Here is a 26,691-nt window from a genome sequence, read left to right as displayed (position 1 = left end):
GTTAGAATATGCAGCCCCCACAAGGTCCCCATATGAAAGCTACTTAATAAATCTGCTAGAATCTGTACAAAATAGAGCCGCTCGCTTCATTACATATCACTACAGTCCCAATCCGAGCATAATACAGATCAAACTTGTGGGAATGCGTGACCCACACGCATCCCCTGATATGTTGTTTTCCCGCATAGCTCCCGTCTTCTGTAATCCGGCTTCGCTGCGTGGTGTGGTGCCCACGGCAGTTGGTGTGGTTGAAGCACATTGCGAGAGTTGGCACGAGTGTGGCTCTGCTAACGCCACGTAACAGCGGGGTTATTTGGGCATGAAAAGGAGAGGGGGCTTTCTCTTTGGCTCGGATTTGGCAAGCGGCGCGGACGTTCTGCGCATGCGCCGATCCATGCTTCTGCGAGACCGTCTCGTGAGGCCTACTTCAGAATGGACGAACACGATCGTTCGAACGCGCCACCGTTCACGTGACCGTACGCGCAAACAACCAGGCATTGGTGTCCAGCATAGGGTAGACATATTCGCTCGTTATCCTGGTCGCGGTGAGTCGGACTTCCTAGATTTGTCGCGCGCCCATCGGCATGTTTTGTGGATAGCTCGGCTAGCAGGCATTGATCTATGAAAGGTACAATAAATGCCCTTGCGATTGTTTGCGCTACTGTGTTGTCATTCCTTTGTCCCAAGAGAACGGGTGAGAACCCCACAAACTTTTACATATTCATCGTTCAATCATGCTTTAATACTTATTTCATAAATATAATCCCAGTACCAGGCCATCTCCTTTACCTCTCAAAGCGCCCTCTCGCATTTCACAAGCCTTCAATTCACCAGGCCTTCTACGTGCCATTGTCATCGAAACGATCTTCCCTACATATTACTGCATTCCTACACAACCATCAATCATTCCATGATAAGCTGCACGAATACCTTCAAGTGACATTATGACGTTAATAATTATTGTGTATAATATTCTTTTTTGTAAACCCCAGCTTCTTTCTTACTTTGTGTAGTTCTGTATCTGACATTTGTGCTGCATTGCACTTATTGTGCACCTTGCACTTATGTCTGTTGCTGCTTTTTAGTCCTAGGCCTATACAATCATCATCATCAGCCTGGTTACGCCCACTGCAGGGCAAAGGCCTCTCCCATACTTCTCCAACAACCCCGGTCCTGTACTAATTGTGGCCGTGTCGTCCCTACAAACTTCTTAATCTCATCCACCCACCTAACTTTCTGCTGCCCCCTGCTACGCTTCCCTTCCCTTGGAATCCAATCCGTAACCCTTAATGACCATCGGTTGTCTTCCATCCGCATTATATGTCCTGCCCATGCCCATTTATTTTTCTTTATTTCAACTAAGATGTCATTAAGTTGCGTTTGTTCCCTCACCCAATCTGCTCTTTTCTTATTCCTTAACGTTACACCCATAATTCTTCTTTCCATAGCTGGTTGCATTGTCCTCAATTTAAGTAGAACCCTTTTCGTAAGCCTCCAGGTTTCTGCCCCGAAGGTGAGTACTGGTAAGACACAGCTATTATACACTTTTCTCTTGAGGGATAATGGCAATCTGCTGTTCATTATCTGAGAATGCCTGCCAAACGCACCCCAGCCCATTCTTATTCTTCTGATTTTATGCCTCATGATTCGGATCCGCCGTCACTACCTGCCCTAAGTAGATGTATTCCCTTACCACTTCCAGTGCCTGGCTACCTATTGTAAATTGCTGTTCTCTTCCGAGACTGTTAAACATTACTTTAGTTTTCTGCAGATTAATTTTTAGACCCACTCTTCTGCTTTGCCTCTCCAGGTCAGTGAGCATGCATTGCAATTGGTCCCCTGAGTTACTAAGCAAGGCAATATCATAAGCAAATTGCAAGTTATTAAGGTATTCTCCAATACAATACTTTCCCCTTTTTCTTCTTCCCCTTTATATTTTGCATTTACTTATAATATTCTTGTTCATCCCCCTCACTCAATGCTTTCGCCCTGTTAGGTAAATTAAGGGGGGACATGGGTCTTAATAACTGAAAATCACGAAAAAGAAATAGGTTTTTGGGGACTACTTGTTCCGGCTTCTGTAATGCCTAACCTACACTGCATCAAAACTATTTGCCCGAAAACGCACCTTAAGTGCCCTCCAAAATTGTTTTTGTGAGCACAGATGGCAAGAAATGACCCCAAAATCGCACAGAAACACCAGAGTTCACGGAGCTATTTCTCATCTTTCCCTGCTGAGCGCCGCCATCTCAGTTTTGTTCGAAAGCTTAATGTTCCGTCTTTGAGTCCCCCACATCTTCGTCAACAATGGCCACATAGAAAAAGTGCAAATGTAAAACAATCAAGGGTCGGCCTGACTAAAGCCCTCCCATCCACACGTCAACGCCGCTTTTGCTAAGTAGCACCAACCTTTGTTGTGCGCCGCTGTTCCCCGATTCATCGCTCATATCAGTTCCGCTCCCACAGTTTCCACTTCCGGGGTTTCCGTTTCTGGTCGTTCCGCTTGCGCGATTTCCGGTTCCTGAATTTTCGCTTGTTGTACGCTCACACCTCTATACAGAAGTGACGTCACTTCCGCCTATACGAGAAGCTGGGACTACACAAGTTCCGCTTGACGCCAGAAGCTGAGGGGGTGAGCGAGGAAGGAGCGTGGAGGAGGAGGGTAGGTTGGCGGTACTTAACCTGGTCGGGGAAAACGTGTATGGAGGATCTTTAGGTCTGATAAAGCTCGTGATGCATATGGCCCTCCTATTGGCTAGCTATGCATGCCAGTGCGCTGAGAGGTGCCTTTCGTTTGGCTGTTGCTATGGCAACTGGGCCTAGGAGATGCGCTCGTCTGCTAGGCCTGGCAGTGGGTCACTTTGAAAACAGCTGATACACCGTTTCTTTGTTCATCTCATTGCAAACGTAAGCGGCAAATAAACCCTCTCTAAAAAAAAAAATGTTGAAACCGAACATGCATTCACTAAAAGCAAAGCGCAAGCCGTCTCTACTTCCTATGGCAAGAAAGGGGAGGCAGTTATCCCAAGTTTCAGACGAGCCGACAAGATTGCGCCAGAGATAAGTCATTGCGTCGCGCAATCTCATACTGCATAGGCAATGACATAGCAGTGAAGCTAACCATTGCCTTCCATCCCTGCATGTAGGTTTACTTTGTAGACCGCAGACGATGTGCCGATGCCTATTCCCGTGCCTCTCGTGTGTACTGTATTATTTGTGTTCGTGTATTTCAGATTCTGTTGCGAGCACCTAAAGTCTACATCAGTGCAACAATCTTGCGTTTTTGATAATATCGTAACTATTATTTTCTCCTTTTGAAGCTTGAAATTTATATTTTCCCAGTTTTTTTAAGTTGTTTCTTTCTCAAGTATAGCTTTCTTAAAGTCTCAAATTTTGGGATCAGCACTGTGTCCCTTATACTCATTCAATTCTCGTCATTGTTTTTTTCCTGAATGCGGGAGAGTCAGAGAGTGCACAACTATGACATAGTGTCTTAGGACACTTAGCTATATTGAAATCCTGTAGAAATCACCAACAAGAATTCACATTCTTAAAGCTGCAACTTTAGAACTTCATAACTTTGGCTAAGTACAGATGCAAACTTCCAAGTGCTTAACTTGCAGATTTGAACATCCAGGAACATACCTGATTCATTTTAGCTATGTTGTTGCAGTACGTTTTTTGCAAATCACAGCCCAAATGTTTAACACAGGAAGAATTCTAACTGCCTTTTTTATTGACCTCAGAAAAAATCTGATTGCATATTTATAAGCAACACACAAGATTCGATGTGTCCTGAAAGTTTAATGTGTCTCGAGTGAGTATCAAAAATGGTTGTTTTGGATGCCATGTCCCCTCATATTTTAATGCTGTTTGTTTTTTGTACTTTTCTCAAAACACAAATTTTGGGCTCCATGTAATATTCAGGACTTGATATTTAAATACCAAGAACCGATAAAACTACTTTTTTTGCAGAATGGAGCCTAATGTACACTCTATGAAGTATAGCAAGCAATTTTTTTTTTCCACTTCGGAAATTAATTATTTTGCAACAATTTCTGCCATATGGTTGCCATATTTTGTGGGCTTGTATTCAATGGGCCGTAGAATACCTATTAATGTTCAGATATAAAATGTGCTTGATATCTTTCATTCCTTAGTCATTACACTATTTAAACATGCCTTACAATTAATTTTTTATTGTGCCATTTATTTTCCATTGTGGCCTTAAGCAATGGAAGTGAAATGTTGACTGTCATAGAAAGTAATTGACCTACAACAAAACTAATTACATATTTGAAATCAGCATAAAGATCCTAATAAGACTGAAAAGTTTCATTAATAATGACAAAAAATAGGATGAACACTAATTCAGTAGCAGTGTCCCCTTTTAAATAAATAAATAAATAAATAAATAAATAAATAAATAAATAAATCAACCGTGCTGCATACTCTCGCTCCTGTCGATCAGGGCAATTTTTGCCATCCTGCAATGAGTGTGAACCAGCACGAGCATTAGGCACTGCACAGGATCCAGCAATTTCCAAAGGAGAACAGATAGTTGGGCTAGTTGGTTGAAATGCATAAAGAAAAAGTTTGTGCTGAGACACAAGGGCAATGCCGAGAATAAACAGAGATGAGTACTAACTCACAACTGAAGTTTATGCCAAATGCATATACGAATAAATAAGGAAAACCAAAACAGAACAAAACAAGCCTATCATTTTGAACATCACATGTTGCCACGTGTACATGATTGAGTTGGCCAAGAACCGAAACTCACTATCAGAGAAGCGGATGGAAGTCTGACAAATGCACTTATCTCGGCTGATATGCATATGAAAGGCTTCCATAAACTCTTTCACAAGGTTATCCTTGTGCCTGAATAGGATTGTTGTTTTGTCTAAGAGCAGTTTGCATTGGATCTTTTTCTTATCGTTCTTGGCAAATGTGTGGGAATGTTTTGGGAGGTTATCAAGGGAATCTGCCCCAAGTAATCTTTGGTGTTCTCCTACTCTCTCATTAATGCATCATCTGGTTTGGTCGATGTACAGTGCACCACAGTATAACGAAAGTTGGTAGACAACTCCCCTGTCACAAGGAACAAACGAGCCTATGTGCTTGATACTGCAATAATTTTTTTTCTTTTTTTCATTCTGCTATTTTCTTCCTTCAGCCTGTGTAACTGCGAACAGATCACTGCCAACTTTTGAGGGGCGGGAAAACACTATCGGAATGTTACAACGCCCTGCTACAATCTCAAGGCTTGTGCCAATTTGTGCATGTATGGGATAACAGCAACATTTTGACGGTCTGTTTCCTGCAGTCTGGGTCACGACCCTGCCTTGATTCACCCTGCCAGTCTCCCACAAGCTTCCACAATTACATGCATAGGGTACCCACTCTTTTTCAGCCTTTCCAACTGGGACGCAACACTTTTAATGACTGCATGTGGGCAAGACTTCGAGATGGCTGCAATAAGATAGGAAGTGACTATCCCCTTCTTTATGATTTTGGAGTGGCCAGATGAGTAATCAAGCAAGGCTTCTTTTTGCCCTAGGAAGGTATGCCCAACATACATGTTTGGGGCAAAAATACAAAGAAGGGTCTAGGAATTGAAGCTTTGCGTCTCTAGGTATTTCTACCGTAAAATTAAGACCAGGGCCACACTCTTTAAAAGGTTTGAGCACTTTGACGACGGTATGTTGCTCGTTAGGTTCCAAAGGCAACACTAAATAGTCCTCTACATACCAACATACCTTTGAAATGAGACCACCTGATTTCTGTTGTATGGTTCTATCTACCTTAGCCAGAAAAATGTTGCTAAGGATGGAGGCTACGCGTGACTTGATACAAACACCAGTTCACTGTACGAAAAATTTCCCATTCCAACCAATGACTGTAGTTGTGAGTAGCGCTCGTCCCTCTCTTTTCTCGGCATTCTCCTTGTGTCTCCGCGCAAACTTTTTCAGTATGAATTTCCAAAGGGCCCGTCACATAAGAGGATGCACATGCGCTGTCCCAAATTCGCTCTACTCGCTTTAGCACTGCCTGCAAGATGAGGGCACAATTCTCATCAGTTATCCACTGGGACTTCCAAGGTGGATGAGTGACAGATGGACCATCACTCTGTTTTGTCACAAGAGGAAAAGGGCAGAACAATAGGCAAACATGCCTGCAAACATGTCCGAGGATTGCCACAATCCTCAGATGCACATAAGCAGCTTCAAATGAGAAAAACAAGACCCATTTTATGATTAAGTAACATCCTAACATCCCTAAAAACTGTGCACAAGTAAAACAATACTAAAGGAGGGACAATCTTACCACTGCTGGCATCTAAAACCAAGTCTTCTGATCCTTGGCCTGACAGGTAAAAGTGGAGTTGAGCATGGTTGACATCATCTGCATCAGTGGCCTCAACCGTCAGGATGGCAGTGCCCACTGCAATGCTCTCCGACACGAGCTCCGTGTACTTGGACTGCACGACAAGCCCAGTCACATAATCAATCCCACACTGCAAATGAAAGCCGAACACTATTAATGTTAACAAGACATTTAAACTAAACCTGTTGCACCTGTTCATTTTACATGCAAACTTCAAAAGCTTTGACAGGATGCCTCATAAGCTCTTATAGGAAAAACTATCTAAGCTTGGAATCTGTAATAGCTTATACAGGTGGATTGAATAGTTCCTATCCAGATGCACACTTCCATAAACAACCACTGCTCACTTCTTGCTGACGTTACTTCGGTGTCCCAAGAGCACCTATGTGTCCCTTTTATTACTTCTAATCTGTGTAAACCCCTTACCTACGAGCGTACATTGCAAACAAAGTCTTTTTGCAGATGACTGCATAGTTTACAACAATGTTAACTCCACTGACAATGTCCCTTGACTGCAGTGCAATTTCGATACCATCTCGCCATGGTGTGAAAAATAACACGCCTCCCACCTTATCAAAACGAAAATCAATGTATTGTATCCCTAAACACAGTCCCCTGCCCTCTACTTATAACATTACCTCTGCCAACATCAGCACCATTTTGTCTTTCAAGTACCTCAGTCTTCATATTGTCACATAGTGATGGCAAAGACCACAGTAGAAATACTGTGAATGACAAAACTAGCTTTTATTGGGCAAACCTTTGCCCACAAAAACAGGCTACACTTAAAGCGCAACGATAGTGGCAAACACAGTCGGCAATCGGCGAAATCTGATCAGTGGGTCAAGTGCGTCAGCTTTTATGCGTGAGCCATCGAAGGTTCCAGAGTAATCACTGGCACCTGTGTGTCTTCCAGAAAGTTTTACACAATTAGCGTCGCACATGCAATCAGATTACACAAGCTTTGGTGACAACAGATAGCAGCAAAAACCGTCGATAACATTTGAGAAACTTCCGATAAATGCAGGAGCATCGTGCGCTGAGTGATATATTTTTTAGCTATATAAAGGAAGGATAGTAGTTTTATTGGACATATAAACTTGTAAAACATAGGCATACTAACTAAATTAACAAGCATGGTGTCATGCGTGTGCATCAAACATATATACATCTCACTCGATGACTGTGGAAACTCGCTGTCAAAACGCTGGCGTGAGGAAACGCAGCAGCGAGTGAAGTGACATTCGTGCTGTCTATTGCTTCAACTAAAAGTGAGCACCGAGAACATACAGCATGCACAAAGCTACGAGCCGTTGACACACCTGGACTCTGCCCTTAATGCAGACCGCTCTCAAGATATGGCCGTGTAAATGCGTGCAGCCACCACATGCACAGTTGTAGCTGGAGTAGAATGCCGACGCCCCCCTGCCTCCCGGGCTTGCAATGTTGGGTGCCTTGCATGCGATGGAAAACAGCATGCTTCCTCCCCGCTCCATCTCTTTCCCACGGGTGAGATTGAGCTGCAATCGCGGGCTTCCTTCACATGCTTTCACTTGCACATACAGCGCAGGGTGCACAGCAACAGTGTTATTGCCCTTCGAATTTAAACGGAAACAGGCGCTTGACATTGAGAGGTCTTTTCTAAGCTTTTCCTCTTTCTGTTGGGTTCTTTGTTCTTTGTTTTCTCTGTCGCAGTGTGCCATTAGCTGCCACTGGTTACGATTTGGCCATGTTTTGTGTTTAAATAAGATTTAGATTCGGACGTGTTGTTTAAACTTGTCTTTGTACCAAATCCCAGCTTAAATATTTTTTGTCTCGAGTCTCCTTTGCTGTGTGCGCAGTCTCGCCTTCCACCATAGCTGGGATTGGCGGGGCGGGCGCACGCAGCGACACGTTAGCACACAGAGCGGGCCCAAGCAGGTGCAGACGTATGCATGGTAGCTTGGAGTGCTCGAACCCGTGGTTGTCCTCCGGCAAGCGCAATATCAGAGCACGCGCGTCTTGAGCTTAGCATGAGACTACAAACTCCATGCAGAAGTTAATGCACTAGCACAATCAATGGCAGTGCATACCAACAGGTGAAATGCTGCACACCATGGCCATTTTGAGACGAGTGTGTTTAAACACTGCAAACTGTCTCGCGTTGCATATTATTCACATGTGCAATGTTGCAAATATTCCAAGTTAGTGCTTTCTTGATCTCCTTGCCTTCGTTTGTGAGCTAATGCTCATAGCAAAAAGAGGTCAATTTTTATGCGCTGATTCCCTCTATATATAGCAAACCTCTTGACAAAATCACACAGTTGAAATGGCATAATCATCAAATATGCAAATGGTCAGCTTGCAATAAAGTTTTTCTGGTGATTTACATGTGCAGAAACACAAAGATTGTGTTTACGAGATAAGAATGGCTTGTGACCTAGGTTGCAAGATCTGCTTGCACTAGGAAATCTGCATAGCACATTATTGTCTCCCCTGTGCCAGCCAGTCTCTTTAGCATCAGCTGCACTTTAACAACACAGTCTGCATTTTGTGCTGCAGACACCGCATTCAAGCACGGCAAGTGGCTTAGTTGTCACCATGCTGCATTATCTATGTTCTAGTGGCCATTTATGTACATTTGTGTGCAACTCAAGCTTGTGTGCAGATGGAAACACCAAACTGAATTCCTGAAGCAAAACCTAATATGCCAGTGACACACACTGGACAAAATATCTAGCAAACATACGGCTATAACAGGAGGTTTCACAGATATTACCATACTGAAGTGCCCAATTGAGCAAAAGCCCTAAAGCAAAAGACTTCTGTGCTGACAGCATCATGAAAAAATACGAAAATTTTTTACTCGGATTCCTCTTTTCAGACACCACCATTGTTCAAACTTTTCCCAATCTTTGCTATGTCCGAAATAGTCAGCAGTTGGGCAAGCCAGTTTCGTCCTTCATCATTTCTTAATTTTTAACAGCAGTTGGAGGTTTCCTGCCATAAGTTACCATCCTCGCTGTGAGAAGCTTGTGTGTTCTAATCATGTCTGAGTCACCAACTGTATCACCAATGCAATCCAGTTGGAGGCAATAAGTAGACTGAACATTTATAACCTACGTAGAGTTGCTCTGCAGCATAAATGTGTCACCACAAATCAATTCTTGCTGCCTCAGCTACAGCTAGTCATATGAATTTCAGGAGGCATAAATATTTTATGAAACCATGTTAAATACTTAGCACCGAGATTCTACTGAATGAACGAGAATGCAAAAAGCATGACAACTTTCATAGGGCCTTACACAAGCTCTAGTAACACCTTTTTCTGATTCAGTTCTTAACTTCTGGCGATGCCTTCTGTGAAAGGAAGTATCCAACTACATCATTGAAAGCAAAGATCATTGACCAGAAGGGCACATACAGCACATTTGTAGGTGTGATGATAGAAAATGGGAAGGGGATTGCACACAACTGGTCAAGCATTGCATCATCATCAGTCTAGTTTTATGTCCCTGCAGGATGAAGGCGTCTTCCTACGATCTGATTTCCCATGGCTTGTGCTATAGCCAATTCCAAGTTATGCCTTATGCCTACAAGTTACCCCATTTTATCACCCCACCAAATTTTCTGCGGTCATCAACTGCGCTTCCCTTGCCTTGGCATACATTCTGTAACTCTAATGGTCCACTGATTATCTGCCATACGCATTACATGGCTTTCCCAGCTCCATATGTCTATCTTAATATCAACTAGAATATCAGCTATGTCCCTTTGCTCTCTGATCCACACTGCTTCCTGCCTGTCTCTTAGCATTACAACTAAAATTTTTTGTTCCACTGCTCATTGCACAATCCTTAGCTTCTTCTCAAGCTTCTGCCCCATACGTTAACACCCATAGAATGCAAGGATTGCACACTTTTCTACGATAGCAGTACGCTGAAGTCATGATCTAGTAATGCCTGCCATATGCACTTTGATCCATTTTTATTCTACTGCACATCTATTTTTCATGATCAGTGTCCCCTGTAAGCAATTGACATAGATAAACATACCTCTTGCACAGATTCTAAAGGCTAACTGCCAATTATAAATTCTCCTTCTCTTGCCAGGGTATTTAACATAAAGGTAAATATATATTTTGCATAATAATCTTCAACTCTACTCTTACACTTTCTAGGCTAAGGTCCTCAATCTATCATTGCATTTTATCCCCAGTATTGTTGAACAGGACAATGCCATCTGACAACCATAGGTTGCAGAGATATTCACCGATGACCCTCACTTTTGCATATGCTCAAGCACTGCATATGCTGCTCCAAGTGAACGCATTTGCATCAATGAAAGCTGCGAGACATGCTTTCCAGTGCAACAAGATCACCCCCGAAGAGAGTACAATCGCAAATCAGTTGCTGTTGCATACCTACCAATCTGTGAACTTTAAAATTCGTAAAGATCCCACAGGAACAACAAAGAAGTAGGGGCGAAGGTGTAAAGCACCAACTTACCTTCTGTAGGGCGTACACTAGGGGTGCGCGAATACTCGAATATTCGATTTTGAATCAAACAGTGAATGTTCAAATACTTCAATTTGTGAACTGAATATCCAGTATTTAATTTTTCGAACATTTAGTTTTTTTAATATTCAGTGAAAGAACCAGCTGTGGTCGGTGCCTTGACATGCACAGCGTTCCCATGGCGTGCAATCTCTAAGTAGAAGGTGCGACCAGGTTGACAAGACTGATGAAAACTATTAATGCGACACAGACAGAGGGAACAACAAAAGCAGCGTGTATGGAAAGCACGAAAGTATGTTCAAAGATCAGGCCAATTAGCCACCGGATTTATGGCATGCAGACTGTACCAGATATGTGTGTTCAGTGATCATGTATGCAGATTCGCATAATTCAGAGCTTTCTGCCCAGCATGCTTAATCGTACAGATGAACTTGGCATGCATGCTCACGGTTATTCTTGGCTGCTGGTGCCCCAAAGAACCAAAAGCCCAACTCACCTTCAACGATCGATCATCAAGCTAATATAGACGCATGACCTCGCGACTGATCACTGATGGGCCACCCGTAGGAACATATTAGCAACAAGCTTTCCACAATGACTTGCGGCGAGTTATCATATCAGCTGGTGGCAAATTTTTGTCCCGGTCACACTGTCCGATTCGTTAGGTCTTACAGAGCTGCATCGTCGTGTGTCGGCGACTAAAGCTGTGGTTTTATACCAAATAAGCGCAGATCTATTGAAGTGTATAAATTAATTGTAGATGCCTGGATTAAACAGGGAATTAACTGGGTTTATTTGATCACGGGGTGTGCAGTTAGAGTTTGTGTGTTCATTCTATTGCTGTTCCATTGGTCCTTTTAGTATACCACATCTATAGGCAGCGGTCGCATGACTCTCAGAACGCCAACACCCACCAATGAAAACAAGTCTACGAGAGGACCGTTGATCACGGCTGCCATCTTTGCAAAACTCCGTATGGTGACAACTCGTTCTGAAGGCTGTTCATAGATGCACGTCAGTCTCATTTCGTAGCTTCAAGCAAAATGTCACAAGATTAGTTTTGGATTTATATGGCAGGCTCAAAAATGTCATATGCAGTGGAACCCTGATTATACTACTTTTTTGGGATCGCGAAAAATCGTCGTAAAATGCGGGCATCGTAAAATCCGGGCATCGTAACACAAATTATGCCTATAAAATACTACTTATTTTGCGCGACGGATTTACGAGAAACTTCAATGTCAACTACTAACATACTCTGCAGGGCCAAAAAGTAAATGCAATAAGAATTAATGCTGCAGTACAGGTACCAATCATGCTTTATTCAAACGAACCTTTACGGCACTCCACTGCCCACTGCCGCGATTCCCGCCAGCCAGCATGAACTTTAAAAAAAGTCTGTAAGCTTTTTTTGGACCTTGTTTGATCTATGAACCAAGAGTTTTCACTCGAGTTGGGCAACGTCCAAAAGGAGGTCCTCTGCGGCATTGCGTGAACAGATGAAGTTCCGGATGCCGTCTATGTGCCGTAGCACCTCAGCGAACGTGGTAGGCCCAGGCACTTTCACAGGCACTTTCCAACAACAAGCACTGGCAGCCTCTTGTAACCGTCCTCGTTAGCACAGAACAGTGCCGTCACACGCTCTTTACTACGCTTGCCACCATGACAGCTGTCACACTTAAACGTAAGAGTTTGCTCAGGCTGCACATGGTAAAAAATACTGCTCTCATCGGTGTTGTAAGCGTTGCAGGGCTTGTATGCAGCCATCATCTCCGGCAGCGACTCCATCCACTCGTTCACCGTCGAAACATCCACGGAAGTGTTTTCTCTGGAGGAGCGGCTGTACACAATCCTGTTTCGTTTTTTAAAGCGATCCAGCCACCCGTTCGATGCCTCAGAGTCGTCTATGTCGAGACGCAATGCCACAAGGTCTGCCTTTTCTTTTAGAATGGCGTTGTCAACGTTGATCGCAGAGCTCCGTGCTTGATGCAGCCACTTGACAAGAACTTTTTCTAACTTCTAATGCTATCCTTCTTTTGCCGCTTTCCGCTTGAGCCCGAACTTGTTGGCATTCTGCAATATCACCGCTTTGTTTGTCAGGATCGTCGTAAGTGAAGGTCCCGGGCAATGCTAGCTTTTGTAGCTCCATGCCGCTTTTCCGCTTCCTCGCTAATATTCAGCTTATCGCCGAGCGATAGAACTGTCTGCTGTTGGGACATCGTGTGTCGCGTTGCTCCACACAACTCAAAACCTCCGCTGAACGCTGGTCGCTAGGATTATGACGAGGAACACGTGCAATAAACCTAGGCCTCTCTGCGCTACCTTGTCGGCTATCTGCTGCTGGGAAACTGAAAGGAAAGAAATGCTTCCCTAACGCAACGAGAGGCGATGCTGCCAAGAAGAGAGGGAGAAAGTCATTGTGGAGAAAAAAAGCCGCTATTTCAGCACAGCAGGCATTGCGGGCAGCGGCTAGTTGGGGGGAGAGAAACGCTTCCGCAGTGCGACGAGAGGCGACGCCATCGAGAAAAGAGGGAGGAAGTGATTGTGGAGAAGAAAAGGCACTATTTCAGCGCAGCGAGCGTCGTGGGCAGCTGCTGGTAGGAAAGAGAAAAACAAACGATAAGACGATTCAGTGAAGAAAGCTGCGCCGGAGTGAACTGGTTGAGCGGTGTCAAGCACTCCGCATGCGGAGAGACGGAGCGAGGAAAGAGATCCGCAGCACTTTTCTTTCCGCCGTTCCGTCCCGCACTTCGCGAGGGTTGTCGTATAACGCAGGTCAGGCTAAAGTTCAGGCGCAAAGGTCGGGGTTTTTAATGCATTGCTTCTATGGGGACTTCGCCGGGACTGCGCTAATCTGCCGTAAAACCTGGGTCATCGCAGAACCAGGGGTTGTATAACCAGGGTTCCACTGTAATTAGTGCGCTGACCCCCGGCTGCAGATGCATTTACATGGACGCGGAAAGGGGATGAATCACATCACATGAACTTGCCTTAGGGCTCCTAATTTGAGAACCTATGACAGGCAAAAACGACACCAAAAGCAGCTGACCACAGTCGACCCGTGCATCGCCGATAACTGTGCAGTGCGTTGTCGAGTCATGTGACACACAATGCCTGCTTTCGTTTGCCATGCAGATTAGCTTTAACGAGCTGACAATAACCCACAGAAACGACTTGCCCATAAAGATGGAAAAACTCTTTTCATTTCTGGAAATAAATTGAAAAGCAAAACTTCCTAAGCTATACCAGATTGCCATTAAGCCCAGTGTGACTGAAAATTTCATTAGAATTCAGGAGAACATAACTTGTTTATTTCTTCAGCTTCAGAGGGAGAAAATCACTTTATTCTATTCATCAGACAATCTATTGATAAAAAACATTTTCCAGACCTGCGTATACGAACTCAGCTGTTATCGGTGCTGACATACTAATTTGAGGTTTCCTTCAATTAATAAGAGCACACCATACTACACATCTTGATTCTTAGGTACCTAAGTTACTGATAGCTAGCAGCCGTCTTGTTACGTAATGTGAGTAGTGCCCCGAGCATGAGCAACTCCGTGCCTTTTTGCAGCACTGTTTTGTTTGCACAAAATTTCAAAGCATAAAGCTTTGCGTTAAGTTTTATGATATCTGAAATTCGATTTCATATTCAGCTTCATTATTCCTTGTTCAGTTTTATATTCGATTTGAAATCTACCATTTGGTATTTGCACACCCCTAGTAAAATACACATTTTATTAACAATCATGTATCATTTGATGCAGAACACAAGCAATGGAAATTTGGAACAGCAAAGACCGACAAGAATCTAGTCTTTTTATGAACATTGCGACTCACTCAGCAGCCTTGACATTGCCTATTTTTTTTTATAGACTTTTCTTGGAACACTGTGTGAAAAATTTTAAGATCTCAAATATTTTTCAGAATCAGAACTTATTTTCAATAGAACAAGATGCAAAAATTGTGAAATCACAGAATGAGCCCAAATTTGTAAACTTTATGAAAAATTCAGGAAAACTGGCAAGTATGCAGTTGAGTAAGCTTGTCTCGCAGTAACATATTTTAGCTCAGAGGAGAGAAGGAAAACAAACAGTTGCAGTACAGAGAATAGTTGCATTAGCTACACTTAGATTAGCTACACTTCATTACAACCAGTCACAGCAAATAAAACAAGCAGTTGTGCTTAAGAGAACATATGAACCCACACTGTGCACAGGCACCTTATCTCACCTTCAGGCAGATGGGTGGATTATCATTGGTGTCCAGGATAGTTACGTCCAGTTGAGTTGTGGCCACATGCAAGCCATCAGTGGCCACCACTTTTATGGTGTAGTTTTGCACTGCCTCTCTGTCCAGAGGTCGCTGTACAAAAACGTCACCATTGCTACGCACTGAGAACTGCTGGCCAGGGTCACCTGAAAGCATGTAGAATCCAACAGGCGCCGGCTCCTGGTCTGCATCTTCTATGCGAAGATTGGCAATCACAGTGCCGGCAACAGCATCCTCAGAGACCTGCACCTGGTAGCGGGTCTGCTCAAACACAGGGGGGTTGTCATTGACGTCCAACACTTCCACGTAGACCGAAGCTAATGAGGACAGCAGACCATCATCACGTACCCTTACTGTAAAGTTGTAGAAAGGCACAGCCTCCCGGTCAAGCGCCACTAGAGTCATGACAACCCCACTTGATGGGTCCACCTGGAAGATGTCTGCCGCTGGGTCGGTGTCCTCATAAAATTCATATGTCAACTTCCGCAGTGCAACATCCGGGTCATGCGCCACCAGCCGAGCCACAACACACCCTTCCTCAGCATTTTCAGCCACTGCGGTCTTATAGGCTAATACATCGAACACTGGTTCACAGTCATTGTCATCCAAGATATGCACCGTCACATCGAAGGCTGTGGCCAAGCCACTGAGTGTCTCCTTGCGAAGCGTTAAATGATGTGAGGCTATGTGCTCCCGGTCAAGAGGCGCTGCAACCACCAGATTGCCTTCGGCATCGATGCTGAACTCGGAGGAGCCTAACAGTGTGGTGCCAGGTGGCAGTGCCAGCACGGGGCTGCCCAGTGCTACGCCCTCTCGCACAAATAGGTCATGAGTGGGCACCCTGAGAGACGGGAGCTCTTCGGGAGGTGGCACCACAGCTACAGTGACAGGCACCACAGCCCACAGGGGCTGCGGCTCACCTTGGTCGCTGACGTGAACAAAAAACTGGAACACACCACCACCTGCATGTGTTAAGACAGTGTAGCATTGAAATGCGGCTGCTCACAAGTCAGACACCAACAGTGCAACGGCTTTGCACGGCTCATGGAAACACCTACATCCTCAACTCCTACAAAAATTTGGAGGACACTTAAGCCTTGCCCTTAAGAGCGGAATGCGATAGCATTCAAAGATCCCTGACTGCTTCTCATGCTTCCCGGCAACTGGAACTTATGTGACCATAGTGTCTACTGGGAAACAGTGGCACTGAATGCTATGCACAAAGGTGAGTTCCTAGTAGAAACGCAGCCTCTTGCATGAGCTGCGATGCAGCGGAGACGAGCACCATCTGAAAGTGCTGCAAGAAACCGGGAGTGCCACTCCGTGGCCTCTGTGACCAGCCACGGCGAATGTCGTGGCTGGCTGTGAATGGCAGAAATGCTGGAAAAGGCTTTGTTTGAGTTTTCGCATAATATAATTATGTTTTCTCGTACATTCAAATTACAATCCAACGCTATCATGGGTGGTTTAGTTTGCATCATTCTGAATAATTTTTGCCGTAATGACGGTTGATGCTGGACGCCGACGCCAAACGCAGGACGCCGACACCGGATTTTCTGCGGCATCATCATCATCATCAGCCTGGTTACGCCCACTGCAGGGCAAAGACCTCTCCCATACTTCCCCAACTACCCCGGTCATGTACTAATGGTGGCCATGTTGTCCCTGCAAACTTCTTAATCTCACCCAGCCACCTAACTTTCTGCCGCGCCCTGGTACGCTCCCCTTGGAATCCAGTCCGTAACCCCTAATGACCATCACTTATCTTCCCTCCTCTTTCTATTTTCACTATCTTTCTGCAGCACGGGGCCCTTAATGCTATTGCGTTAAAACCACAATGACAAGTTCCCAGTGAAAACACTTCATTCATAGGATACCTAAATCATGTCCTAATGTCCATGCACTGTTTCGGGGACAAATACCATATTTACTCTAACATAATGTGACCACAGTTGCAACACGAGGGTTGAATTTTTGATCATGCATAATAAAAAAAAATTCTTAGAATGTAAGACGAGATGAATGGGGAAAAACAATGGTACCTTTATTGGATCTCAATTCCGTAAAGATTTTTCTTCACTCATCTTTGTTTTCCTTGGGCAGTATTCTCAGGCAATCACTTTAGCAGATAATTTCACTTATTCGAGTTTTGCATGAATCGTAAATGAAAGCATCCCTGACAAGTGTTTCTGGTGCCTGCAAAGCCCGCTATTAGTGCCAAGAGCAGTGTCAGCTGTATCGAGAGGTTCAGTACCAGGACGATCTAAGTCTCATGAAAGAGAAATTATTGCTGAAAGCGATCACCTGAGAATCAATTCATCTTGTGTGCCGTCGAGCTTGTTTGAGATTAAGTACTCCTTAAATGACTGCACAACCATTTCATTTGGCTGCAATACCAGGCCCCTACTAGGCCCACAGAGCCCTTCCGACCGGCCTTGAATTTAAAGAGGGCCTCCCACTGGTGCCACCATCCACAAATCACCAAATCATTGATGTCAAGCTGCAGAATCCTAGCCAAGTTTCCCAGCTCATCGGCCATCAAGATTACTCGTCTCTAGAAGTGTGCGTCGACCTACCAAACACTCTACATCATCATAATGTCGTGAATGAATGGAGTAAAAGCATGGAAGACCACAGGGTGCTTATCACCGTAACGGAAACACCAGTCACAAGCACCGCGAAAGTAGTGTCGATTCAGACAAAGAACAGCTTTGACTTCGGTCAACTTTTCCATGTATAGGATGGAGACGTAAAGGTACAGGTTGCCAACGTAACATGTAAGACCATGCCGTTTACAATATTTGTCTTAAAATGGTCAATTTCACCATTATTCGAATGCAACGTGAAGGTCAAATTCAGGCGTTGAAAATAACGAAAAAGCTCTTGTTACAATCGAGTAAACACCGTGGGGCATCCTCTGCATACCAGTTTCGGATATCCTACCATGTATGTCCAAAGGATATTGCAAATGGGCCTGTTTAAGGTAACCTAGTATGGATGTCCCAAGGTTATTCAACATGCGACCTTTTTTTGGCATACAGTCAATGGTGAATTATTCAGACATGCTTGATTATTCATACACTTCCATGGCACCGCCACTAGCCCCATAGACTTAACGTATAAATAAGACAAAAATTTCGGACACCTTAAAGCACACTGTGCGATAATTCAGACTCGTACTACACGATTGTGTGCTAATATGGCCACCAAGTCAAGCAGAAAAAGCTATATTTTCATTTTGAGACGTTGCCAGCGTAGTCATCGACCATGTCACCGGCAACTCCACAAAACTGAAACTAGTGAAACCTAACCAATCTAGCAGTCACCAATAAGAATTCACTGCATGCATTAAATGTACTTTCATCAATCTGTACTGACAGCATGACAATGGTCGAGATACAGGCTGGGATTGGTAGTGATAGCTTCCGCTCTATTGTATTATCTTATCAACCATTCATGGTTGGCTGATCCCATTGATAATGCATGTGGAGCTTTGCTCTGACCACTAACCAAGTGAAAAAAACATGAAAAAAAAAACAGCATAAAAGGCATTGCTAGAAAATTGCAACTACAGAATGCCTAAGTCAAAGGCAAGCATACATGCATACAACAACACGTGTTGACAAACTCGGGACATATTCCCGCACGAAATATGTCCGAAATATGTCCGGACACGATCCGGCACGAAATGACGTTTTCTTTTGGTTGCTGCAAGTTGTAATACGTTGCTTTTGCCTCCGCCACTACCGAATGCTCTTTTCGGATACTTCAAGTTCACGCTGTGCCGCCAGGTTGCCGTGGGCTTCCGCGTACTCAATCGCCTTTTTCTTGAAGGCAACGGTGAATTGACGTCGGCTTCCGCTCATTTTGAAACAATATGAAAATGCAGCCTTTAATTATTATAACTTTGCAACAATGGAAACGCAATATGCCGGTGCCACAACGTCGCCACGCCACCATAGATGCCGCGCTGCTGCTGATGGCGATGGCGGCTGTTTACTTCATCCGCCCATTGTTGCAAGACTTCCATAGTTCTTCCGCCAATGTCCAGTATATGAGTCGAGGGTCGACTTTTCGCGATGTTTTTTTTTAAAAAAGTTCGACCTATATTCCGGTTTTTACGGTAACACCAGAGGCAACAATGACGAAAAGTCGAACCTCGTAGCCGACATCTCTTTGCAGTCGCAGCAGCGCTGCTGAGTGATTTTTTCGCGTGTTATGAGCTATCGTGACAATATGATAATAGAGTGAACGTGTGATATGCTTAGTTGCGGGTCCGAGGTGCCGATGTGCGAAATGCCTAGCTGCAGATACAAGGAGCCGACACGCGATGTGCTTAGTCGTGCAGTTCGAGGTGCTGACGTGCGAAGTACCTAGCCGCGCAGTACGAGGTGCCGATGCGCGAAATGCCTAGTCGCGGCCTCGAGGATTCGACACTCGATGCGCTTATTTGCGAAGTCCGCGGTGCCGACGTGCGAAATGCATAGTCGCAGGCTCAGGGAGTCAACACTCCATGCGCTTATTCGCGCGCTCCGAGGTGACGACGCACGATATGTCTAGTCGCGGGCTCGAGGAGTCAACACTCGATGCGCTTACTCGCGCAGTACGAGGTGCCAATGCACAAAACGCTTAGGCGAGGGTTTGAGAAGTCCGCGCGTGATGTGCTTGATCGCCGAGTCGGAGATTCCCCAGGTGCAAAATGCTTAGCCGCGTGTCAGAGGATTCCGCGTGTGAATCTTGGTCACGAAATCCGCGTCGCCGATGCTCGCAAAGCTTAGCCGCGAGTCTGAAATGTCCACAAGCATAGGAATCGGCCACGCTACTGCAATGTCCGCATAGTGCCCGTTTCGATACGTCGAGATTACGGCGAGTGGAGGCGTCCAGACTCGCGAGGTGCAAAGAGCCAAGCAGACGATGCGAGCACCGGACCAATGGCGAACCGCGCTAGAGTCACGTGGCGGGCGCGGCCAATCACAGACTCCGGCACGACCTTCAATCATTTGCTTTTGGTGCACTTGTTTCTGTATGGAGGAGATATCTGAAGCGGAAAGCACGGAAACACGGACAACACGGAAAGCGACAGCACGGGCGATTCAGGCCCGACAGTGGCAGAAGCTGCTCGTTACGTCAGCCTCATGAATGCAATCGTTGCGACGAGAACAGCACCCCGCAATGAAAGAGGTGCCCCACGACTTCTGCAGCGCTACTGCACGCGTGCACGGTGAATACGTAACACTAATGAGGAATTTACCAGCGAGTGTTTGCCGAGAAGAGGGGGCTCACTGAAAAGCTGGCATGCAGCTTCAGTAAGTTTGAGGCCCCTGTCGTCGCTGCTAGGCCGCCGCGGCATCAAATGAAAATAATACTTTTGTCACACGATGTGAATAAATACTGCATGTGTTTCCCCCTTTCATCGCACTCTCTCCGAGTTCCGTGTTCCGTTTTTGACAGGTAAGTGGGCGATCTCATGCTATTTTGGTTAAACAGTACTATCGTTTAATATGTACTTTTTCCGAGCTCCGGCCAACTACGGTTTAACGAGCCTTCACTGTATATCGAATTATTACGTATATCGAACTTTCTATATCAGTAGAAAAATCGCATGCATTCTTTTTTTTTTATTTTGAACAGGCTCGGATATAAAATAGATATATCGAACTCCGCCACCCCAGACCATGTGCGCTCTGCTGACAGGCGGTGAGCTTTCCCACAAGACCCTCGAAGACAGTGGTGGTGCAACGGGCGTTCCCGACTGCTGCTTACTATAGCTGCACATATTGAATGCGCCGAGGGTGCCATTTGAACATAGCCGTGTATGCATGCAGCGGCTTGGCTAGCTCGATAATGTGAACGACGCCCTGCATTTGCCGCAATGACTCCTCGGTGCCACACTCTGCGCCTGCCGCGTCTCGCAAGAAATGGCGGTTTGCATCCACAAAGACGTGCGACAGCACGCACTCACCGGGCTCACTCATAGACACCTTGGCAGACGCCACTTCATACTTTCTTATTGACAGTGTTTCAAAATGCTTCGATTGATGGACATGGAGATCGTAGTGGAAGTAGCGGCCAAACGAAGACGCTGCCGAGGTTAATCAACAAGTGCTGATGTTGCCCGGCTCCTGACTTCAACTGAGGCTGTAACTGCTTTGGCCCTCCTTCGCCGCTACTGCGGCACAAAAGAGGGCATCGGCCTATCGCCTGTGGATCGTTTAGACTATGTTGAGGACTCCATGCTAAAGCACGCGACTGCCAATAAGTAGCAGGCTACACTGCTGCAGTATTTTCAGTCAAATAAATAAATACTTTGTGTGAAGCTTCAAGTGAACAGTTACTATGCCACGGTTCATTCATCGATTGATCTGTAAAAGTTTTTGACGAATTTTATGCGATTTCATGTACCGAATTCCAGCTATATCGAATTATTTCGTGATCACCACACTGTTCGATATACCGAAATGTGACAGTATATCTTGATTGCTACATACGTAATTTAGCTGATAGGTTGCTGCATTCTTGTTCTGCAATGCTAGGAGACTCCTGAACACCTGCAGCACCATGTTTTCTTGGTCAAAATTTGCAAGCATTAAGTTTTGTGAAAAATTTTCTGGTATTCGATATGGTATTTGGCTTATTTTTCTCAATACGATTCGATAATCAGTTTAAAATATATTATTTAGTATTCACACACCCTTACTTAAAATCTATATGAGGTATGCAAAAACTGATTGCATACAGTTAAATCTCGGTATAACAAAGTAAGTAAAATCGGCAATTTGCTTCAATATATCGAAATTTCTTTGTACTGAAATTTGACCTTTTATGCACATAAGTACAGTCGCCAATTGATTTTTCTTGCATAGAAAAGGGGCACAGAATTGTCTGAATTATTGGGCAGTCAAAAAAGCAAATTTGAATGAGAAAACAACTCATTCGGATGAATTTGGGAGTCAGCAATTAATGATACGGTTTCATGACAAGTTGACGATATCTTCACATAGGCGCTACAAATTAACCCTTTGAAGGTCGAATTATTTTGAAAAAAACTTTCCCAGGTGGTCAAATTAGTTTATTGCGGATTTTGAATCTACAAAATATATAAAGCCGGGAATAAATAGTAAAAAATAATTAGGAACAGTATTTTGGTGTCGGCATCACTCAGAACTGCAAAATGTTCAATAGAATTTCCGAGCGTGGTACTCCTTGAAATACGGGTCTACGCACAGCGCCTTATCGCAATCTACACACCTAAAATGCGTGTCTGTTCTCTTGGAGCGAGGAGTTGTGTTGGCGCACACGACACCTCTGCGTGCGGCTGCCTTGGGCAGAGGTCTGAGGCACCCCCTCGCGTAAGCGCGTTGCCGCAGAGAGCGAGAATACCTCGTGAGCGGTGGTGACAAGCAAGCTAAGAGCAGTGCCAATCAAGATAGAAATCAACTTTCGCCGCCCCTGCGAGAGCCTGCCGACAAAGAAAAAAATTGACGTTTCGCACGCCTCCGTTGCGATCACGCGGTGGAACCGAAACCACGAAAGCACGTTGCCACTGAGAGCGAGAATACCTCGCGACGGCACTGATAAATAAGCTAAGAGCAGCGACAACCAAGATAGAAATCAACTTCCACCACCCTGCAAGAGAGTGCCGACAAAGAAAAAATTGACGTTTCGCGCGCCTCCGTTGCGATCACGCGGCGAAACCGAAACCGCCAAAGGGGCGTTGCCGCAGTCTGAGCGACACGCTGAAGCAAGCAATCAGTACTGTTTATCTCCCCAAGAATGTAGCGCCGATTTCAAACGCATCTTATAAGTGCTAAGAGGTGGCAGCACCTCTCGGTTACCACGCATCGTCATTATGGCGCGAAATTTCAAACGGAGGGTCGGATCCGTACCGGTACGGCTAAGACCTTGCGGGACAGAAAACCGCTGCCGTACATGTACGGCTAAAACCGTCAAAGGGTTAAGCGAAGCCAGCTACATTTTCGCATGCACTCTGCCCCCGCGGCTGATAACATTGTCCGCATTGGGATGACACTATCATGAAAAGTGCCTGCATCAGGTAGCGAATGCTTCGTCTGCCTCTCGCTTCAATCGGTCACCGAAAATCACAAGATTATGCAACCTTCAATATTAAACCTGCGGGAAGACAGGTTACAGATGACACTCCATCTCAGCATGCCCACTCTGGATACCCGGCATGTTACCACTAGAGCTGGTTGAGCGGCTGCGCATGTGCTCAGCCGCGCTTACAGCCATGTGCAGCCACGGCCCCGTGCAAGAAATCTCGACGCGTGCCAGCTTACACCTTCTTCCCCCTGCTCCTTGCGCACGCTTGATCACATTATCGTAAGCTCGCTCCTCTCCCCCCTTTTCCTTGTCTCGTGCGGGAGGCAGCACTCGTGCCTGAAGCCACTGTCTTTCTTCCGCACCCTAGCACGCTTTCACTCGTACTTAAAGCACACAGTGCACGGGGTGCTGTGATAGGATCTTATTGCACTTGGATTTTATATGAAACATGATGCGGCTTCACTTTGGTGGCCGCTCTTGTAGCACCGCGTGTGTTTTAAGAAGTGCGTTTGCAAGTAGTCACTTGTAATTCAATTATATGACCATCTGCGTCTGCAAAAGTTTCCATTTATTGTCTCGGCATTCCTTTGCTGCGGAAGCAGAATTCTGTTATATTGAAATCGCATACAAACAGACTTCGTTATACTGAAAATTTAAAGAAAGTAAAATTCCAAACTACCGTATTTACACGATTGTAAGTCGACCCTTTTTTTAAATTTGAAAGTCTGAAGTTGAGGGGTCGACTTACAATCGAAACCGAAACATGGCCCCGCCAAAAAAAAAAAAAGCGATACCAACGGGTGCTACAACGTAGTTAGAATTTTATGTTTGCTCTATGGCCCTACCCGTATCTTTTCGCTATCCCGCATGTTTGTTCGCTTTTCAGAAGGGTTTTTCAACATTTTTGAGAGTTTTACAGTACATGCAACACTTATGGGGGGGTGTTGATAGTTGATGGAAGCGCCGCTGTTCCCATTTGCGGCGGCACCCTCAGAACGGCGGCGCTTGCGGGGAGTATCGGTAGTTTATGGAAGAGCAGACACCGCTCCAGCTGCTGGTTTCTCTTTCTCTGTTTGAAGGCATTGGTATTGACATGGTATTGGTTTGACGCGTTCTACTTGACTGCCGGCTACGTGCTACTTCTATGCTTCCCCAGTCGTCATGAGTGCTCCAGGCCCACTAATCGTTCGGCACTCGTTCACAGCAGCGTTCAAGAGGGCTGCCATCCTTTACGCTGAAGAAACAAATCACTGCACAGCAGGCCGCAATTTCGATGTTTCTAAACGGGTGGTGCGAGAGTGGCGACTGCAGCGAAGCGAAATTTTCACCTGAGATGATAAGTGAGAAATTTCTGACGTGCCAAAGTCTGGATGCTTACCGGAGCTGTAGGCTAAGCTTGCGGCGTACGTCGCTGAAATGCGTGATCGGTCCCTGCCAGTGAAGTGCGACGTGGTCATGAAACAAGCCCGGACCTTCGCCTTAATTTTAAGGTTCTGCTCCGCTGTGAGTACAACGAGTGGCTGGCGGCAGAAGACTGCGAAATTACGCCAACCGGACCTGTCAAAAGAGCCTCCCTGATGGCTGCGCGTGGTTGAGTGCATTTGGCGTGGGCGGCTGTTCTGGAAGATGTCCGGTGCGGTCGTTTGTCAAATTTGAAATTTCGCTGGACCACGACGCGCTGTGGGACCGCAGCAACGATGACGATGGCAGCACTAGTGAAGACGAGTAGTCCAGTGACCATGTCAGCTACTAATAAATTTTCGTTATCGAATGCGCCCTCGGGTATGCTCTCTTATTATTTACTTTTTTCCGGTCACGCGATATGGGGGGGTCGACTTACATTCGAGTCGACTTACAATCGTGTAAATACGGTAGTATCTTCCCTTAACTGTAATGGTGGACTCCATAATTATATCACAATCAAGTTCACCACAGACCTTATTTCACCGGCTGTGTCTTGTATATCAACGAGCTTGCGTGCTCACCTTTCAGTGGTGCCTTGAGGTACAGCTCCCCCGAGTCATGAGTGATGTTGAATATTGCAGTGACATTGTTTGGGGCTTCGTGCAGGCTGTATTGAAGCCTGGTCCCTTGGTCCTGGTCAAAGGCATGAACCTGCAAGCAGCAAAGCGGTGGTTAGCCTGCACAAGACACACACAGCTCATGATTCTAAATCTAAATCAGGATTTCTGACTGACCATTCTGGCCTAGTTCCACCTTGGATGTATCTTTGTTACATGAAAAAGTTTCACAAGTGTTACATTAACTTGCTGTCCTGGTGCATAATACAAGACCCTAAGCATAGATTAACCCTTTTCGTGCCTTGGACGGGCTGGGTTCCTTGATGCATTTCTGGTAAAAATGGCTATTGACAAGCTGGTTTCATTTGAGCGCTTTGTTCTTGTAAATGGCAGCACACACGCGGTAGGGCAGTTCAAACAAGAGCTAGTTTATTCTTGTGGAAGTAGTAAAACAATTTGGTAAGCGGAGTGTCTACAAATGGCACTGTCAGTAGCTCAAGCTTTGTTGGCTTCTTAACCAAAAAGAACACATGACTTCACTGATTAATCAAGCTATTTCGAAGATTAAGTGTACTGCTCTATGAGTGAAGAAGACACTCCATGCACACAGCTCATCTTCTGAGAGTGGCACTTCTCTAGAAGGCAATGGTGCTAACTGAACATAAACACAACCCCTGGATGCCCGCCCTGCTATGCATTTTTGGAGTCTCTAGGCAAGACTATAGGATTGTCTGTGGTGTCTATCGAAGATTCTGCAATAAAATATTTTGTCCATTTTTGGTCAAAATTTCCCACAACAGCATGACGCAGAAGTGGTTAGCATGATTACAAGTAAACCAGGGTTAACAGTAAACTTTAATTAGCTTTCTCTGTTAAATTACATGAGACATGCTCTCAATGCATAGCGAGAAACCCAAATTGAATATATTTATTTAAAAATTTGCTCAGATGTCCCACACTTAAGATATTTACTTGCATAATGATCGTGCTCACGTACGTGATGATTGCACCCCTAAATTTCGTCGTCAAAATTCAATTTTTTTCTTTTCCGCATAATGATCGCACCTCAAACTTGCCACAGCAATATGTCATGTGCCAAGTCTAGCTGATGATTATCGTGCTTACCATCTGTTGAATGCTGTGAATGCTACACGAACAACTCTTCAAGACATATCAAGTGGTCTGCACACATAAAACAGATTCTTAAGAAGATGCCCCATTTCATTCCTTTCATCCCTTTCCGCACTTCCATGAAAAAAAAAAAGAAGCTACAATCAAACTTGCCTCGGCTTTATTATTTGTAGGCGTTATAATGGTTTTGGTCGACAACAACAACATAAAAGGCGCCTTTCGATTCTTTTCGTCTGCACTCATGGCACGAAACAAATCACGAGCGGCAACGATAGTGGCCACGTTTACACTGATATGTTAGAAGTGTACCATACTCATAAGCC

General features: G+C 45.0%; 1 protein-coding gene across 2 annotated transcripts in view; it reads right to left on the bottom strand.

The window, feature by feature from the left end:
* Positions 1-26,691, bottom strand: part of LOC135919943 (fat-like cadherin-related tumor suppressor homolog) — a 375,972-nt gene that overhangs the window by 188,904 nt on the left and 160,377 nt on the right. For both annotated transcript variants that reach the window (XM_065453965.2, XM_065453966.2), the window contains exons 19-21: positions 25,202-25,331; positions 15,117-16,117; positions 6,328-6,481 (exon numbers count right to left, since the gene is read on the bottom strand). In XM_065453965.2, the coding sequence (XP_065310037.2) occupies positions 6,328-6,481; positions 15,117-16,117; positions 25,202-25,331 (1,285 nt within the window). The remainder of the gene's footprint in view (positions 1-6,327; positions 6,482-15,116; positions 16,118-25,201; positions 25,332-26,691) is intronic.

This window comes from Dermacentor albipictus, chromosome 3 (assembly GCF_038994185.2).
Source record: "Dermacentor albipictus isolate Rhodes 1998 colony chromosome 3, USDA_Dalb.pri_finalv2, whole genome shotgun sequence".
Lineage (NCBI taxonomy): Eukaryota > Metazoa > Arthropoda > Arachnida > Ixodida > Ixodidae > Dermacentor > Dermacentor albipictus.
Note: the sequence above shows the minus strand (reverse complement) of the source record. Positions and strands in the feature narration are given on the sequence as shown.